The sequence below is a fragment of the Pleurodeles waltl genome, chromosome 4_2, assembly GCF_031143425.1.
Source record: "Pleurodeles waltl isolate 20211129_DDA chromosome 4_2, aPleWal1.hap1.20221129, whole genome shotgun sequence".
NCBI lineage: Eukaryota > Metazoa > Chordata > Amphibia > Caudata > Salamandridae > Pleurodeles > Pleurodeles waltl.
The window spans coordinates 1,049,330,551-1,049,350,501 of record NC_090443.1 but is presented as its reverse complement, the minus strand read 5'-3'; the positions used below and the strand labels follow the sequence as shown (position 1 = coordinate 1,049,350,501).

The 19,951-nt window shown below is 50.8% G+C and overlaps 1 protein-coding gene across 1 annotated transcript in view; it reads left to right on the top strand.

The window, feature by feature from the left end:
* The window catches only part of LOC138294019 (equilibrative nucleobase transporter 1-like), a 387,196-nt gene that overhangs the window by 248,783 nt on the left and 118,462 nt on the right, over window positions 1-19,951 (top strand). The window contains exons 8-9 of the mRNA XM_069233271.1: window positions 7,541-7,705; window positions 12,714-12,833. Coding sequence (XP_069089372.1) covers window positions 7,541-7,705; window positions 12,714-12,833 — 285 coding nt within the window. The remainder of the gene's footprint in view (window positions 1-7,540; window positions 7,706-12,713; window positions 12,834-19,951) is intronic.

Here is a 19,951-nt window from a genome sequence, read left to right as displayed (position 1 = left end):
CTTTGACCGAAATTCAGAAAACGTACACCTCCTACAACCACTACCTCTTCCTCCACTCCCAAACCCCCTCCATCTACCCATCCCAGTGTGTCGAAAAATATTTTCCTGGCTAATATTGACCTCTTCCCTACACCTCCCCCCCCATTCGTCCCCTAGGGCCAGGCTTTCCAGGTCCCAACCCAGCACCTCAGCCACCACATCACCGGGCACAGTGGTGCCAGCAACTGCAGGCTTTTGGAGTGCGCTAAGCATCAGGGCAGCCAGTGTTCCACGGAGCGAGGGCAAGGACATTCCGCCACCTGCAAAAGTAAAAATGTTGCCCACATCCCGGAGGGAGAAGGCGAAGACATCTGCCACCAAGGACTCAGGGAAAACAACAGGGGATACTGGCAAGACAGCTGCACCACCATCCAAGGTGGGGAAGGGCCAGAAAATCAAGGGCAGGTCAGGAGAGGTCATGGTGGCACAGACTGAGGGACCCGTGTCACACCTTCTGTCCACGTCGACGCCAACCTGTACGGCGGAGAAGACCGCCACCTGCACCGCCACCTGCCCCGCCACATGAACCGCCACCAGCACCGCAGTCACTGAGCCCGCCACCAGCACCGCTGTCACTGAGCCTGCCACCAGCACCGCCATCACTGAGCCTGCCACCAGCACCGCCGCCACAGAGCCCACCACCAGCACCGCTGTCACTGAGCCTGCCACCAGTACCACTGCAACAGAGCCCGCCACCAGCACCGCTGCAACAGAGTCCGCCACCACCACCGCTGAAACAGTCTGCCGCCAGCACCGATGCCACAGAGTCCGCCGCAAGCACCGCAACTACTGACACCGCCGCAAGCACCGCCATCGGCCCTGTGACATCCTGAGCCAGTGTCACCACCGCAGACATGGCTGCCATCCACAGTGGTCAGTCGTCCGAGTCTGGTGGTCAGTTCCAGGATCCTGGCCAGCTTCCATGATGCATCACCTACAGTGGAGAAAGGCATCCACTACCTCTGTCCTTGGCAGGATGAAGCACTCTGGGCACAAAGCCCCCTCCAGAACCAGTGGAGATTCACATCCACTACCTCTGTCCTTGGCAGGATGAAGCACTCTGGGCACAAAGCCCCCTCCAGAACCAGTGGAGAATCACATCCACTACCTCTGTCCTTGGCAGGATGAAGCACTCTGGGCACAAAGCCCCCTCCAGAACCAGTGGAGAAAGGCATCCACTACCTCTGTCCTTGGCAGGATGAAGCACTCTGGGCACAAAGCCCCCTCCAGAACCACTGGAGAAAGGCATCCACTCACCCTATCCTTGGCAGGATGAAGCACTCTGGGCACAAAGCCCCCTCCAGAACCACTGGAGAAAGGCATCCACTACCTCTGTCCTTGGCAGGATGAAGCACTCTGGGCACAAAGCCCCCTCCAGAACCAGTGGAGAATCACATCCACTACCTCTGTCCTTGGCAGGATGAAGCACTCTGGGCACAAAGCCCCCTCCAGAACCAGTGGAGAAAGGCATCCACTACCTCTGTCCTTGGCAGGATGAAGCACTCTGGACACAAAGCCCCCTCCAGAACAAGTGGAGAAAGGCATCCACTCACCCTATCCTTGGCAGGATGAAGCACTCTGGGCACAAAGCCCCCTCCAGAATCAGTGGGGATTCACATCCACTACCTCTGTCCTTGGCAGGATGAAGCACTCAGGGCACAAAGCCCCCTCCAGAACCAGTGGAGAAAGGCATCCACTACCTCAGTCCTTGGCAGGATGAAGCACTCTGGGCACAAAGCCCCCTCCAGAACCAGTGGAGAAAGGCATCCACTAGAGAGACTCTTGCTTTGCACTCCCCAGGATAAAGCAGTGGGCAAACCACCCACTGGAAAGACTTGAGAGACTGTGGCATTGCAGTTCCCAGGATAAAGCAGTGGGCAAAGCACCCACGGGAGAGACTTGAGAGACTGTGGCTTTGCACTCCCCAGGATACAGCAGTGGGCAGGGAGCCCCCTCGTGGAGCAGTGGCGTCATGCGTTCATCCGGCTGAGGTGCCCCCCCCTTCTCTTCCCCCTGAGGTGCCTGTTTCATTTCGATCTTATGCCCCTGCAGTGATCTCTCAGTTTGAAGTCTAGTGTCGAGTGTGGGCCTGGCCCATGCATTTTGGGCCCAGTGGTCCACGGACAATAATTGGTGCACTATCCGGACTTGTGTAGTTGGTGTACATACTTGTATATACTGTATTTCGAGTTTTGACTACTGTTTTATTCATGATTACAATCATTCAACTCATTTCCTTTTGTCCTTGCGTTATTGAAGGGGGGTTGGGGGGTTACAAATGTAATGTTGCAGCATGTATTAGTGTGTATGTTGTTGTGGGTGAGGGAGTGTTGGGTGTTGCGTGTGTGTGTCACTCTCTTTTCCCTCCCCCCTCCCCTGTGTTGTAGGTGCAGTACTCACCGTGGTTGTTGTCGTCGTCTTTGTTGCTCCTGATAGAGGAGCAGGAAGACTATCGCAGGGAGTATTTGGAGTTCAGGCTCCATGGCGGCCTGGTTCCTCGTGGGGTGTGGAGAGGTGAGTGTTTTCCCTTCCAAGTCCTGTTTCCGCCCTGTTTTTGTTTGCGTTGGTTACGCCCCGGAAAGGTGGCGGATTGGCCTCTCATAATAGTGTGGGCGGTACATTGTCTTCCGTCTGTCTGTTGGCGGTGTCCGCCGCGCTGTTTGTACCGCCGTGGCAGTCGGAGTGTTAATGTGGCTGTCTATGTTTTCGGTTTCCGCCACGGTCGTGATTCCATTTTTTTTTCCGACGGGCTGTTTGCGGTATTACCGCCGCTTTAACACCGACCGCCAGGGTTGTAATGAGGGCCATAATATTATTGCTACCCATTGCGCCACTTTAATGCCACCACTAAGGTGGCATAGGAATATGGCGCATTCCCAGCCTTGCAAATCTGGAATGCGTCAGATTCCGTCAGGTTCCACGGGTGTTGCATGGGAACACCCACAGCAACACCAATGGAACACCCAGTGTTATGCGTGAAGGGGGTCCATATTTACAAGGCCATGAAAAATCATGAAAGGTGGCTTTGCGTGGCCTTGTAAATATGGGTAGTACACTGTGCCCCTGGAGCGTAAAAAAAAATTACGCTCCGGTGGCACAGTGTGCCGCTAGGGCCTTGTAAAGAAGGCCCTGAGCACTTTGCCACTGCTTATCAGTACTAAAGTGCATGTGCTTCTCCCTAAAACATGGTAAACTTGGTAACATTAGTCATATTTAGTTTACTTGTAAGTCCCTTGTAAAGTGGTGTACCATATACCCAGGGCCTAAATGCTACTGGTGGGCCTGCAGCACTAATTGTGCCACCCACATAAGTAGCCTTTCAAACATGTCCCATGCCTGCCATTGCAGGGCCCGTGTGTACAGTTTCACTGCCTCTTTGTCTTGGCATTTAAAACTTCTTGCCAAGCCTTAAACTCCTCCTTTATTACATATAAACCACCCCTAAGGTAGGCCCTAGGTAACCCATAGGGCAGGGTGCTATATAAGTGAAAGGCAGGACATGTCCTGTTAAATTGCACATGCCCTGGTAGTGATAGACCCTCAAATTAATTTCCCACTACTGTGAATCCTACTTCTTTTATAGGCTAGCATTGGAAATTCCTTAATACCCTTTTAAGCTGAAATTCCTGGTTAGAAAGGAGTAGCATGGTCATGTTTCATATGTTTGGATTGGTAATGGCAAAACCTCTTTAAAAGTAAAGTTGGATTTGGCATTACCCATTTAGAAATGCCACTTTTATAAAGTGGACATATCTCTGTACTTACTGCTCTGCATGCCTAACAGCCTGTCTCCAATACACATCTAGCCTGGGTTTTCCTGGGCAGGAAGGATTTGAACGGGTCATGCTTACACTGCAAAGGGTAGTGCCCTTCCCCCACACAAAGGGGCTGATTACTCCCCCACTGGTAGCCTGGCAGACAGGTCTGGGTTGAAAGGGATCCCTGTGTACTTAAGAGAACCTCTTTGAAGTCACCCCCTACATCAATGGGACTTTTGGCTATACAAACTGGGTCTTTGACAATACCACTTCAGTACACTACTGGATCCAGAAAAAACTACACTGAAGTAAAGGCTGCTGTGCTGAAGGATTGCCATCTTGCGGCCCTTGACTGTTCCAAGGGACTGCTGCTTTGCCTGATTGAGTTGCCCAGCTACCTGCTAACCTCTACCCTGCTGCTAGAACTAAACAACTGCAGAGTGACTCCAAGGGCTTGCTGGCTTACCTCCTGGTCTCCCTGAGGTCTTAGGGATATCAAAGACCTTGCAAACCTAAGATCTGCACCTCTGAACCTGCCAAGCCTAGCCGATCCGCGCTGTGACTCTGAGCCGGCCCCACTATTTGACAAGTACTCGGAGGGCTCTCGCTCTTCACATCACTCAGCGCAGTGAGTTCTGCCCCAGTTCTGTGTTAGGCTTTTCACCCGTGGCGAGCCCTGCCTTTGTCCTGAGACAAGTGCGCTCACCAAGCCTCCGCCTCCCCAGTGTGGGGGGTCCTGATCGCTCAGTGGCTTGTGAGTATTGTTTGTGGGTTCTGCTTGAGGGGATAGACCTGAGCGGTTGTGGGGGATTGCTCTGCACGCCATACTGCTGAGTGCAAGTACTTCATTTCACCCACCTATATCGGACCAGAGCAGTCTCAGCATCACAACGCTGTGCTCCTCGCAGCTGGGGTTCGTACTTTCCTCATGTCAATGATCCAACCCTCCAGTGATACCTTAATGATTTTAATAGTAGCACATTGGTTTCTAGAATTGCTGTAGTATATGGGTTTTCAGCTGGTTAGATATTTTAAAGCACTGCTTGGATGTATATTCTTATAAAATTTACATCTCTGAACCTACTAATTTGAAATATTTGTTGTTTTCATCCTGTTTTAATCAGATAAATATTATCTATTTTTCTAAACCTGTATGGAGTCTCTTTTTGTGGCATTTTTATTTTGTTGCTGTGTGTGTGTTGCAGAAATACTTTACACAATCAATCAGTCAATCAGAGTATTTGTAGAGCGCACTACTCACCCTTGAGGATCTGAAGGCACTGATGGGGGGGGGGTGCCTCTTACGTTAAGTCTGCCTGCTCTGTGCCAAGCTACCAGAGGGTGTGCACAGGTTCAATTAATTTGTGTAGGTAACTTACTCTGACTAGAATGGTGGTTCCTGCTTGTGCAGGGTGCATACTTTGATAACCAGAAACCCCATTTCTAGCATGTGCTATATCTGAGCTGTTTTCGTTTTGTGGGAACCCTCTTATTCCAATGTTTAGCCACCAGAAGTAATTCTCCAGATCCTCCACATGAGCCTGTAGGTCTAGCTGATGGCCCTCCAGTGTGATCATTTCTTGTTAGAACAACTCTACCTCTTCTTTGTGTGCTGCACCAGAGTCCTTTAATGCTGAAATCGGGTTCCAATATCTGCAAGGTCCTGTTTCACTTCGTTTAGTTCCTTTCTGAGGTCCTGTTTCACCTCCTTTAGGTCCACTTGAAAGATGCTGAAGAGGAACTCCATGAAGGATTTGGTAAAGTGTTCTGCATCTGATGCTGTGTCAGAAGACTAAAAGTCTCTGAGTGAACCTTGAATGGCCCTTCCTTGCCGAGTGAGTCCGACTTGGATACTGATGACCTGATTATCAGTTCTCTTACCCAGAGACCTTTCTTGGGTTTTCCAGATGCCATGGTGTGGCTGTAGACGGAGTCTTGAGGGCAAACACCTGAGCCCACATGGGACCTGCAAGATGTACATTATTGGGCACAGCTGTGATGCAGGGTCTTTATCCAATCCACTTTCTTGGTGAGTGTAGGGTACATCCTCCCAGCTCACCATCTTTCTTCTCAACTATTTCACCCCCGAGAGGGAGCGCAGAACCTTAGTCTATGAGACGTTGTTCTCCTAGGGGGACTTCTGGCTTTCAGATGGAGTTTTCAGTTTTCAAACCTCTAGGTCCAAGATGGTGGTCACTCCTGAGAGCCAACCCTATTTCTTGTGCCTGACTGTCAATTGCTTGTCTTACGGTCCACCCAAGTATTCTGTGTAAATTGAGTGTATTGTACCCTGGTGCAAGTATGTCCCAGCCATGCCGGCAGCAGCTGACCCACCATCTAACCATACTGTTCCTCATCTGCTTTGGTGAGGGGTGGGCTCCTGGGCTGCTCTGACTCTTTGTTAGCTAAGCTCTGGGGACAGACACGCACTCCTCTTATATCTTGTGGCCCACCTTGTGTGCCGCTAATGTGGGCAAGTTGCCTCGTCGTCCTCTGTTAGGTTGCGATATGGGTTGTGTGCCCCATCCGAGGTCCGTACTGAAGTCACCAGGCAGCCATTCCTTCCCCCCCACTGCCACTCTCAAAAGCTGGGTTAGGCGGCAGGCTTAATTGGTGTTTCTGGATGTTTACTGAGGGCCCCGCCCCTGACCCACACTACATGGGGAATCCGGCCCTTGTGCAGTCTCCGACTCCTGGCTATCGGACCTTACGTGTCGGCCACCATTTTTAATGAAGTAACCACTACACTTCTCTCCTGTCTCTGTTGGCGCAATCCAGGTCACCAGCACCAGCCAGGCTCCTCAGTGATGGGCAGAGGCCAGCAAGATGATTCCTATCCGACCAGTCAGGCCTAACTTTCTATATGCAGAGAACCTCCGGCCTGAATGCAGAGTCTCCTCAGTCATAAAGTTACTATTAAATCGTAGTTGATGAATACCGAAAAAGAGTAACCTTACACAAAAGTTTTAGTTTACCTTTGTTAATCAGGCCTTTAAATTGTAGCTCATAAATAATTAATTTATAACAACTTGGTAACTGTTAGATGGTGATAATAACTATGAAGTGAAAATTTGAAGAGAAGAAAATATGCTGGTCATCAAGTGTTCTTCAAAGAAAATTAGATATGAATCCAACAAACCCTAACTGGCTCCCCATGGGTCAATCTGGAGCCAAACATGTGTAACCAAGAGCTTTAAGACCCAGTCAAGGCAATCACAAATCCTTTCAATGCACTCCAGCAAGCAGTTTTGCAATAACTATCACTTTGCCCGGTGATGGTCCACAATACAGGTGTATATGACTGAAACATCAATTCCCATAGCTTCTGTCCTCACTGCATTGTCATTACATACATCTATACAGGTATTAAATTGCAGTATGGTGTATTTATGAGTTAGACTAAATTGTCCTTATGTCCTAAAATTGCACATACATGCATTGTACAGATCTAGTAACAGGCCACCAAATCAGGCTGATTTGCTGAAAGCTGTTAAACAGGTTCCATTGGGAGTCAGTTGTGTTTGTCCATACATTTCCGTCAGCATTTCACTTTTTTTGGGACTGCTCCTGGTCATCAGTAGCCCGTTGAATCACCTTCCTGCAGTGAGTCGGTGCTGCTCACCCGCAGTAGCCATCTTGTGCTATTTCGTAACTCTATCTTTCTCTGGTTTGCCTCTGTGGTGCTGCTGTCCTGCTCATCATCATTGTAAGTAGTTCTGTCTGTCTCCTTCTTCCATCCACAGCAGTGGCCCCCGAGCCCCTGGTGGCTTCCTTCCGGAGCTGCGCGTGCTCCTGGCTCTTCACCTGGCACCTGCTGTGGCTCTCCGTCATGCAGCTCCGCCATTACCTGTTCATCGGCACGCTGAACCCCATGCTGGCCCACCTGTCCAGAGGGGACCAACGCAAAAGTAAGACGCTGACTGAGATGGAAGTGGGGGGAGGAGAAAGGGGGGCAGGAGGCTGCAGTGCGTGGTGAGGGAGGTGGGCTGGCAGAAGGGATGTGAAGGGCAGAAGACAGCGGAGGATGAGGTGAGGGAGGGAAGATGGCAGAAGAGAAGTAGGTGAGGGAGGGTTAGGGAGTGAAGGAGGTGGTTATGATGAGCTGGGCATTGTTAATAAGGAGGTGAGCGAAGGGAGGGAGTAGGAAATGTGTGATACCTTAAATGAAGAGGTTAAGAAAAGCATCTAGCAGGATGGAGGTGGGGATAATGTAGGGAGCAAAGCTGGAGTAGGTGATTAAAAAGGGGTGCAGTAAAGAAAGATGGGCAGGAAAGACAGAGGTAGATGGTGTGCTAGTTATCGAAAGAGGGAGGCGAGGAGGCAATAACGCCAAATGCAGCAAAGTGCACAGGCAGAGACAGTTCAGAGATTGAGACATTCACCTATACCTCCAGTGTATTGTGTATATGTGTAGTTGTAAAGGGCAATATCTCCCGTGAGGGTATCCTGGCACTAGCCAGGTGTGTGCTGAGCCCTGCCTAGAGTGGGTTAGTTCATGGTAAAGGAAGGTCTTCAGCTTCTTGTGCAGTTCAAGTTGTGGACAGAGCAGGAGGCTCTGATGTGGAGTGAAAGCTCGTTCCACACTTTAGGAGTGATGTAAGAGAACACCCGTCCTCCTGATCTGGTTTGGTGTACGTATGGGATGTGTGCAAGTAGGGGTCCTGCAGAGCAGAGGTTCTGGGTGGTTGATGGAAGGACGTGTGGATGTTCAGGTGGGTGGGGCCTAAGTTATCCAGTGCTTGAATGTGTGTATAAGGAGTTTGATGTAAGCGCATTTGTGTCTTGGGAGCCAGTGGAGCTCCCTGAGATGTGGTGCGATGAGAGTTCTGTGTGGGAGGTTGAGGATGAGTCTGGCTGCCGAGTTCTGGATGGTTTTAAGTCTTCTGGTGAGTTCCTGTGTGATCCCCGCATAGAGGGTGTTCTCATAATCCAACTTGCTGGTGACTGTGGCGTAAGTAGCAATTTATCTGGAGGTGCTTGCAAGGCATTTGCAGATCTTCCTCAGCATGTTCCGATGTGAAATCAGGTTGCAGTGATGGCACTGACTTGTACAGTCATGTCCTGGTTTCTATGGATGATTATTCCAAGATTCCTGATATGGGTGCTAAGTGTGGGTGTGGGTCTGAGTTCAGCTGGTCACCAGCTGAAGTCACATGGTAAAGATCACTGTTAGAAATGGGGTCTCTGGTTGGCAGTCAGTTTGCACTCTGTTCAAGCAGGGTTTGTGCCTGGAAAGTGGGTACACTTGTCAGGTCGAATTGGCAGTTTGAACACCTCACACACAAACACTGCAGTGGCAGGTCTGAGCTATATTTACAGTGCTACTCATGTGGGTGGCACAATCGGTGCTGCACGCCTACTAGTAGCATTTGATTTACAGGCCCTGGGCACCTCAAGTGCACTTTACTAGGGACTTATTAGTAAAACAAAAATGCCAATGATGGATAAGCCAATTACACATACAATTTACACAGGGAGCACTTGCTCTTTAGCACTGGTCAGCACTGGTAAAGTGCCCAGAGTACCAAAACCAACAAATCAGACTCCAGCACACAGTCAAAACATGGGAAGCAGAGGCAAAAAAGACCAGGGAGACCACATCAAGGATGCTAGGTCTAACAATCACTACTTCTGCCTTGTCAGTGTTGAGCTTGAGATAGTTTGGTCAGGCAGGAGGGGAACTTGTTTCTTGTGTTTGGGGTCTTGTTCGAGAGCAAGAGTGTGAATTGTGTGTTGTCAGCATAGAAGAGTATGTTGATGTTGTGTACGTGGAAGACTCAAATATGCGTTGAAGAGGGTGGGTGAGGTCCTACGAGGAATAACGTACCATGCTAACAGCTTGAGTTCTATACTTTAAGAAGCAGATCCAGTGAAAAGTGGGTCATTGGATGCATAGCTCAGGCAGGCACCTGAATAGGGTGGGGTGTGAGACAATGTCAAATGTTGCTCAGAGGTCCATGAGAATGAAAGCTGCTGTGTCTCCTCCATCAAGGATCATGCAGCTGCTGTATGTGAAGGCGATGAGTACTCTGTCTGTACTCTGGTTGGGCCTGTCCCGGACTGTGTGACATATGGAGCTGGTGTTTGCTGAGGTGGCCCAGGACCCATTGGTTGCCTGTACTCTCCAAGTCCTTGGTTGGGTATGGAAGGAGCAAAATGGGTCTGTAGTTGGAGAGTATGGTTGGTTTAGCGGATGGTTTCTTGAGCTTGGGTGTGATGGTGGCATGTTTACAGGTGCCCAGGAATGTGGGTGAGTCAATGGTTCCATTGAGAATGGGTGTTGGTGCTTCACTGATTGGTAAGAGTCCTTTGGTGAAGGTGTGGTAAGGCAAGAGTAAGATGGGGCCATCGGGTGGTTAGTCTTGGCAGCAGTTTCGACAGTAATGATATCAGGCAACAAGGTCTGTTCTTCGGTCATGATGGGAAGTTGAGTTGCAATGGTGACAGGGTTTGGTTGAGAGTTTAAGTTGTTGTACATGGAGGTGATTTTGTTACAGAAGAATTCCTAGAGCTCGTTACAAAGGTCTTAAGAGGGGGCGATGGTGCTGGAGGCGGCAGCAGGTGTGGTGAAACCTTTGATGATGGCGAAAATGTACTTGCTGCTGCTTTTGCTGAGGTTGATGCGGTCTGCAAGTGCTGTGCTCTTATTGGTGCTGGATTTATGGGTTCCGGGGGCGCTGCCCCAAGATAACCATGATGGAATTCAGAAGATGAACGAGTTAAAAAGATGCCCTTAAATTGTATTTTTATCTTTTTTTTTGTGCTCTATTCAAAGATGGAGGCCAAATGTCAGGCTGTGTCTTCTGACAAAATGCTGCTTATTCTTTTAACCTAGACACTGGTGTTTAATTTTCTTTCTCTGACTGCAAAGTGAACATATTTTGTAAAGTGAACTATCTGACAATCTTGTTGGGATACTTTGAGTGAAAGGAAAAGCTGTAGGATGTCAGTTTTTTTACTAACACACAACAACATTTTAAATACCAGTAAATGAACTGTACAAATATTTCAAAATACACCAGGAGTTTGGACAGCACAAACGAAGCACATTTTGTGAAATTCTAAAGTGTCTTGGGAACAAACATTTCAATAGGATCTAATCATATCAAGACAGTTTACTTGATGTGCAAATGATAAATATTTGCTGAAACCCAAATTCCACATACTTTGTGCACTACATACTTTTATCAGTAAGGCTGTATGCCAGTGTGAAGTTTGTGACCTTTTTAATTGAAAATGTGCTGTTTGTAAACGTCAGTGTGCTACCACACTGTGGCCCTCATTATGGCATTGGCGGTCTTTCCCAAAGACCGCCGTGCTGGCAGCCGCCAAAAGACCGCAGTGGCGAAGGTAATCTGCCTGCCCAATTACAACACTCAAAGACAAAATCGCCAGAACACAGCCACAAATCTGACACCGTCAGGCCGAACAACGGCGGCAAAGAGGTGTTCCCACCACCCACATCGCCATGGCAGAAAAAGACCGCGCCCCCAATACAACCCACAAATCAACGCAGTGGTCATAGAGTGGCTGTAATCCATTGGCTGTCTGCACTGCAAGCCAGGCAGCGGTCTGACCGCCATCGCCGGCGTGGCGGTACCGATACTGCCAATTTCATAATGAGGGCCTGTGTTTTAGTTATATATTTGCAACAGTGTAATCCCAAATGCACCACTGGCTGCACACCACACCTTAACCACGCTTAGGTTGAATAGGTGTGGTTCATTTGTTATACTTATTCTTTGTGAAACACTTGGATTTTCCACAAATTCTATGCCTTCATGCACCCACGCTCTGCAAATTGTACTAGCACTACTGTGCATGCTTGTTGCTCATATCTGCTTGTGGTTGTGTCTTGGGAAAGATTTGAAGATGTCTTTGTCTGTGGTGTTCTGACTTGTTCACCAATTGTGCTCCGTTTGCTTGCCGTGGTGTTTCTTTAACCTGGGTTTCTCTACGTACCAGCTGGCATGTTGTCAGGTGCTGGTTGTTGGGCTGCACTTGAGAGGAGCTAGGGTGTTGGCACATGCAGTGATCCAGCTGTTGAAGTTCTTTGCAAGTTGCTGGTGTTCTCAGGCCGGTGCATAGAGCAATTCGAAGCCTAGTCCTCTTCTGTGATGCTTTCCCAGCTGCGGTGGGCAGATCTTGTAGTGGTGGTTCTGAAGTGGTGCAGGATGGGTATGCTGAAACTGGCGATAATGTGGTCTCTCCAGCTTATAATTTCTGGCTTGTCCACTGTGATATTGCTGATTGAAAATAAAATTGGGTCCAATAGGTGCCTGGCGGTGTGGGTGGGTTCAGTAAAGTGCTGGTTGAGTCTCAGGTTTACAAGTTTTCTATAATGGTCGTATAGTTTGAGTCGGCGCAGTCTTCTAGATGAAATTTAAGGTCTGCAAGGAGAATGAAAGAGCAGGAATTGATGATGAGGGGTGCAATGAAATCTGTGTTGTCACTGATGAAATTGGTCCGGGGTCCTGGTGGTCTGTATGCGAGGGTTCCACTCAGGGAGAATTTGGCTGTGATGTGTGTCTTCGATGCGAAATGTTCCTTGTAGATGGTGAGGTTGTCCGTGGTGCAGTTTATGGTATCTTTGAAAACGATGATGAGTCCACCTCCAGGATAGTTCTGACTCTCATGCCTGGCGATCTTGTAGCCGGCGGGGATGTCTGTAGCAATGCCCGTTGCAGAGGTGAGGTTTCTCCATGTTTCTGTGAGGAAGAGCAGGACCTGGAGCGTGGTCCTGAAGTAGGTTCCACATGTCTGTGACATGTTTGATGAGTGAGCGGGTGTTGAGGAGCATGCATGCAAGGGTGGCTTGTTGCGAGGGTTGAGCAAGAGGTTGTGCTCTATGGTAACTCCCAAACCTTTTCTTTACCCTTTTCTCCCTTTGTATCTGTGGCTCTCTTCACCCCACAGTCAGCGTGTACACTGATGCCTTTGCAATCGCCCAGCTCTTTGGAGTCTTGTGCGCTCCCTGGAATGGGATCCTCATGGACCGAAACAAGCGTGGGAAGAATGGAGAGGGAGGCACAGAAGGTGAGGACCGCCGTGCATGTCTCAGCATTAAGTGTGTTTAAACTGGCCACCCTCTGCCTGCCCCCCAAAGCACAGCAGCCACCATCCAAAACCCTTTATCATACAACTACAGTACTGTAGAGTAACAGCTGGAACCCTCCCTGAGGCTCCCACACACAGGATTCTTCTGACACTTATCTAACACTGTAGGTAACATCCTGGGACCAGCTGGTTTCAAGAAACCTTCAACGTGGGAGGTAGAACTGAGCATTTTCTGCCAGCCCCTCCACCTCTACTCCCCTCTTCCAGTACGGTAGGTAACACCTGGGACTCCTCTGCCAAGATCACACAAGACAGCTGGTCAACCCTTGAGGCCACCTCCAGCCTAAGCCTCATTGCACGCTTCATTTAGAACCCCTGCAAGTTCATCTACAATGCAACAGCATTCCGCTCCTGGCAGAGGTAACTTGTCTGTGGCAGAGGCTGCCCTGTTGGCAGTAGTCCCTCTGCTGTGGCCATTCCGACCTGTGAGCAGTGTCCCTGGGAAGCACCAGGCACTCTGCTGGGATCACAGGAGGCTTTATCCTTCAGCCTCGTACATGCTGCTCCTCTATTGACAGTCGCCTTTCTCCCCACATCTGTGGGTGCACAGCTCTATTGACAGTCGCCTTTCCCCCCACAGCTCTGTGCGCTGCTCTATAGTACTCTTCTCTCCTCTCAGCTCTGCATGCACTGCTCTACAGTAGTCTCCTCTGCCCTCAGCTCTGCATGCGCTGCTCTACAGTAGTCTTGTCTGCTCTCAGCTCTGCATGCGCTGCTCTACAGTAGTCTCCTCTGCTCTCAGCTCTGCACGCGCTGCTCTACACTAGTCTTCTCTGATCTCAGCCTTGCATGCACTGCTCTACAGTACTCTCCTCTGCTCTCAGCTCTGCATGCGCTGCTGTACAGTAGTCTCCTCTGCTCTCAGCTCTGCACGCGCTGCTCTACAGTAGTCTCCTCTGGTCTCAGCTCTGCACATGCTGCTCTACACTAGTCATCTCTGCTCTCAGCTCTGCATGCGCTGCTCTACAGTAGTCTCCTCTGCCCTCAGCTCTGCATGTGCTGCTCTGCAGTACTCTCCTCTGCTCTCATCTCTGCATGTGCTGCTCTACAGTACTCTCCTCTGCTCTCAGCTCTGCATGCGCTGCTCTACAGTAGTCTCCTCTGCTCTCAGCTCTGCATGTGCTGCTCTACAGTACTCTCCTCTGCTCTCAGCTCTGCATGCGCTGCTCTACAGTACTCTCCTCTGCTCTCAGCTCTGCATGCGCTGCTCTACAGTAGTCTCCTCTGCTCTCAGCTCTGCATGTGCTGCTCTACAGTACTCTCCTCTGCTCTCAGCTGTGCATGCGCTGCTCTACAGTAGTCTCCTCTGCTCTCAGCTCTGCAAGCACTGCTCTACAGTACTCTCCTCTGCTCTCAGCTGTGCATGCGCTGCTCTACAGTAGTCTCCTCTGCTCTCAGCTCTGCAAGCACTGCTCTACAGTAGTCTCCTCTGCTCTCAGCTCTGCATGTGCTGCTCTACAGTAGTCTCCTCTGCTCTCAGTTCTGCATGTGCTGCTCTACAGTAGTCTCCTCTGCTCTCAGTTCTGCATGTGCTGCTCTACAGCAGTCTCCTCTGCTCTCAGCTCTGCATGTGCTGCTCTACAGTACTCTCCTCTGCTCTCAGCTGTGCATGCGCTGCTCTACAGTAGTCTCCTCTGCTCTCAGTTCTGCATGTGCTGCTCTACAGTAGTCTTCTCTGCTCTCAGCTCTGCATGCGCTGTTCTACAGTACTCTCCTCTGCTCTCAGCTCTGCATGCGCTGCTCTACAGTAGTCTTGTCTGCTCTCAGCTCTGCATGTGCTGCTCTACAGTAGTCTTGTCTGCTCTCAGCTCTGCATGCGCTGCTCTACAGTAGTCTTGTCTGCTCTCAGCTCTGCATGTGCTGCTCTACAGTAGTCTTGTCTGCTCTCAGCTCTGCATGCGCTGCTCTACTGTAGTCTTGTCTGCTCTCAGCTCTGCACGCGCTGCTCTACAGTAGTCTCCTCTGGTCTCAGCTCTGCACATGCTGCTCTACACTAGTCATCTCTGCTCTCAGCTCTGCATGCGCTGCTCTACAGTAGTCTCCTCTGCCCTCAGCTCTGCATGCGCTGCTCTACAGTAGTCTTGTCTGCTCTTAGCTCTGCATGTGCTGCTCTGCAGTACTCTCCTCTGCTCTCATCTCTGCATGTGCTGCTCTACAGTACTCTCCTCTGCTCTCAGCTCTGCATGCGCTGCTCTACAGTAGTCTCCTCTGCTCTCAGCTCTGCATGTGCTGCTCTACAGTACTCTCCTCTGCTCTCAGCTCTGCATGCGCTGCTCTACAGTACTCTCCTCTGCTCTCAGCTCTGCATGCGCTGCTCTACAGTAGTCTCCTCTGCTCTCAGCTCTGCATGTGCTGCTCTACAGTACTCTCCTCTGCTCTCAGCTGTGCATGCGCTGCTCTACAGTAGTCTCCTCTGCTCTCAGCTCTGCAAGCACTGCTCTACAGTACTCTCCTCTGCTCTCAGCTGTGCATGCGCTGCTCTACAGTAGTCTCCTCTGCTCTCAGCTCTGCAAGCACTGCTCTACAGTAGTCTCCTCTGCTCTCAGCTCTGCATGTGCTGCTCTACAGTAGTCTCCTCTGCTCTCAGTTCTGCATGTGCTGCTCTACAGTAGTCTCCTCTGCTCTCAGTTCTGCATGTGCTGCTCTACAGCAGTCTCCTCTGCTCTCAGCTCTGCATGTGCTGCTCTACAGTACTCTCCTCTGCTCTCAGCTCTGCATGCGCTGTTCTACAGTACTCTCCTCTGCTCTCAGCTCTGCATGCGCTGCTCTACAGTAGTCTTGTCTGCTCTCAGCTCTGCATGTGCTGCTCTACAGTAGTCTTGTCTGCTCTCAGCTCTGCATGCGCTGCTCTACTGTAGTCTTGTCTGCTCTCAGCTCTGCATGTGCTGTTCTACAGTACTCTCATCTGCTCTCAGCTCTGCATGTGCTGCTCTACAGTACTCTCCTCTGCTCTCAGCTCTGCATTGCTGCTCTACAGTACTCTCCTCTGATCTCAGCACTTTATGCGCTCCTCTACAGTAGTCTCCACTGCTCCCAGCTCTGCATGTGCTGCTCTACAGTACTCTCCTCTGCTCTCAGCTCTGCATGCGCTGCTCTACAGTACTCTCCTCTGCTTTCAGCTCTGCATGCGCTGCTCTACAGTACTCTCCTCTGCTCTCAGCTCTGCATGTGCTGCTCTACAGTAGTCTCCTCTTCTCTCAGCTCTGCATGCGCAGTTCTACAGTACTCTTCTCTGCTCTCAGCTCTGCATGCGCTGCTCTAAAGTAGTCTCCTCTGCTTTCATCTCTGCATGCGCTGCTCTACAGTACTCTCCTCTTTGCTCAGCTCTGCATGCGCTGCTCTATAGTACTCTCCTCCGCTCTCAGCTCTGCATGTGCTGCTCTACAATAGTCTTCTCTGCTCCTCAGCTCTGCATGTGCTGCTCTACAGTACTCTCCTCTGCTCTCAGCTCTGCATGCGCTGCTCTACAATATTCTCCTCTGCTCTCAGCTCTGCATGCGCTGCTCTACAATAGTCTTCTCTGCTCCTCAGCTCTGCATGCGCTGCTCTACAGTACTCTCCTCTGCTCTCAGCTCTGCATGCGCTGCTCTACAGTAGTCTCCTCTGCTCTCAGCTCTGCATGTGCTGTTCTACAGTACTCTCATCTGCTCTCAGCTCTGCATGTGCTGCTCTACAGAACTCTCCTCTGCTCTCAGCTCTGCATGCGCTGCTCTACAGTACTCTTCTCTGCTCTCAGCTCTGCATGAGCTACTCTACAATAGCCTTCTCTGCTCCTCAGCTCTGCATGCGCTGCTCTACAGTACTCTCCTCTCTGCTCTCAGATCTGCATGCGCTGCTCTACAGTACTCTCCTCTGGTCTCATCTCTGCATGCGCTGCTCTACTGTAGTCCTCTCTGCTCTCAGCTCTGCATGCGCTGCTCTACAGTACTCTTCTCTGCTCTCAGCTCTGCATGCACTACTCTACAGTAGTCTTCTCTGCTCTCAGCTCCGCATGCGCTGCTCTACAATACTCTCCTCTGTTCTCAGCTCTGCATGTGCTGCTCCTCAGTAGTCTCCTCTGATCTCAGCTCTGCATGTGCTGCTCTACAATGGTCTCCTCTTCTCTCAGCTCTGCATGCGCTGTTCTACAGTACTCTCCTCTACTCTCAGCTCCGCATGCGCTGCTCTTCAGTAGTCTCCTCTGATCTCAGCTCTGCATGTGCAGCTCTAAAGTAGTCTCCTCTTCTCTCAGCTCTGCATGCGCTGCTCCACAGTACTCTCCTCTGCTCTCAGCTCTGCATGCGCAGCTCTACAGCAGTCTCCTCTGCTCTCAGCTCTGCATGCGCTGCACTTCAGTAGTCTCCTCTTCTCTCAGCTTTGCATGCGCTGCTCTTCAGTAGTCTCCTCTGCTCTCAGCTCTGCATGCGGTGCTCTACAGTACTCTCCTCTGCTCTCAGCTCTGCATGCGCTGCTCTACAGTAGTCTCCTCTGCTCTCAGTACTGCATGTGCTGCTCTAAAGTACTCTCCTCTGCTCTCAGCTCTGCATGCGCTGCTCTACAGTACTCTTCTCTGCTCTCAGCTCTGTATGCGCTACTCTACAATAGTCTTCTCTGCTCCTCAGCTCTGCATGCGCTGCTCTACAGTACTCTCCTCTGCTCTCAGCTCTGCATGCGCTGCTCTACAGTAGTCTCCTCTGCTCTCAGCTCTGCATGTGCTGTTCTACAGTACTCTCATCTGCTCTCAGCTCTGCATGTGCTGCTCTACAGTACTCTCCTCTGCTCTCAGCTCTGCATGCGCTGCTCTACAGTACTCTTCTCTGCTCTCAGCTCTGCATGCGCTGCTCTAAAGTACTCTTCTCTGCTCTCAGCCTTGCATGCGCTACTCTACAATAGTCTTCTCTGCTCCTCAGCTCTGCATGCGCTGCTCTACAGTACTCTCCTCTGCTCTCAGCTCTGCATGCGCTGCTCTACAGTAGTCTCCTCTGCTCTCATCTCTGCATGCACTGCTCTACAGTACTCTCCTCTGCCCTCAGCTCTGCATGCACTGCTCTACAGTAGTCTTCTCTGCTGTCAGCTCTGCATACACTGCTCTACAGTAGTCTCCTCTGCTCTCAGCTCTGCATGCGCTGCTCTTCAGTAGTCTCCTCTGATCTCAGCTCTGCATGTGCTGCTCTAGAATGGTCTCCTCTTCTCTCAGCTCTGCATGCGCTGCTCTACAGTACTCTCCTCTACTCTCAGCTCCGAATGCGCTGCTCTTCAGTAGTCTCCTCTGATCTCAGCTCTGCATGTGCAGCTCTAAAGTAGTCTCCTCTTCTCTCAGCTCTGCATGCGCTGCTCCACAGTACTCTCCTCTGCTCTCAGCTCTGCATGCGCAGCTCTACAGCAGTCTCCTCTGCTCTCAGCTCTGCATGCGCTGCACTTCAGTAGTCTCCTCTGATCTCAGCTCTGCATGTGCTGCTCCACAGTACTCTCCTCTGCTCCCAGCTCTGCATGCGCAGCTCTACAGCAGTCTCCTCTGATCTCAGCTCTGCATGCGCTTCTCTACAGTACTCTTCTCTGCTCTCAGCTGTGCATGCGCTGCTGTACAGTAGTCTTCTATACTCTCAGCTCTGCATGCGCTGCTCTACAGTAGTCTCCTCTGCTCTCAGCTCTGCATGCGGTGCTCTACAGTAGTCTTCTCTGCTGTCAGCTCTGCATATGCTGCTCTACAGTACTCTTCTCTGCTCTCAGCTCTCCATGCGCTGCTCTACAGTAGTCTCCTCTGCTCTCAGTCCTGCATGTGCTGCTCTAAAGTACTCTCCTCTGCTCTCAGCTCTGCATGCGCTGCTCTACAGTACTCTCCTCTGCTCTCAGCTCCGCATGCGCTGCTCTACAGTACTCTTCTCTGCTCTCAGCTCTGCATGCGCTGCTCTACAGTAGTCTTCTCTGCTCTCAGCTCTGCATGCGCTGCTCTACAGGAGTCTTCTCTGCTCTCAGGTCTCCATGCGCTGCTCTACAGTAGTCTTCTCTGATTTCAGCTGTGCATGTGCTGCTCTACAGTACTCTCCTCTGCTCTCAGCTCTGCATGTGCTGCCCTACAGAAGTCTCCTCTGCTCTCAGCTCTGCATGCACTGCTCTACAGTAGTCTCCAGTGCTCCCAGCTCTGCATGTGCTGCTCTACAGTACTCTCCTCTGCTCTCAGCTCTGCATGCGCTGCTCTACAGTAGTATTCTCTGCTCTCAGCTCTGCATGCGCTGCTCTACAGTAGTCTCCTCTGCTCTCAGTCCTGCATGTGCTGCTCTACAGTACTCTCCTCTGCTCTCAGCTCTGCATGCACTGCTCTACAGTACTCTCCTCTGCTCTTAGCTCCGCATGCGCTGCTCTACAGTACTCTTCTCTGCTCTCAGCTCTGCATGCGCTGCTCTACAGTAGTCTTCTCTGCTCTCAGCTCTGCATGCGCTGCTCTACAGGAGTCTTCTCTGATTTCAGCTGTGCATGTGCTGCTCTACAGTACTCTCCTCTGCTCTCAGCTCTGCATGTGCTGCCCTACAGAAGTCTCCTCTGCTCTCAGCTCTGCATGCACTGCTCTACAGTAGTCTCCACTGCTCCCAGCTCTGCATGTGCTGCTCTACAGTCCTCTCCTCTGCTCTCAGCTCTGCATGTGCTGCTCTACAGTACTCTCCTCTGCTCTCAGCTCTGCATGCGCTGCTCTACAGTACTCTCCTCTGATCTCAGCTCTTTATGCGCTCCTCTATAGTAGTCTACTCTGCTCTCATCTCTGCATGCGCTGCTCTATAGTACTCTCCTCTGCTCTCAGCTCTGCATGCACTGCTCTACAGTAGTCTTCTCTGCTCTCAGCTCTGCATGCGCTGCTCTACAGTAGTCTCCTCTGCTCTCAGCTCTGCATGCGCGGCTCTACTGTAGTCTTCTCTGCTCTCAGCTCTGCATGCGCTGCTCTACAGTACTCTCCTCTCTGCTCTCAGCTCTGCATGCGCTGCCCTACAGTAGTCTCCTCTGCTCTCAGCTCTGCATGCGCTGCTCTACAGTAGTCTCCTCTGCTCTCAGCTCTGCATGAGGTG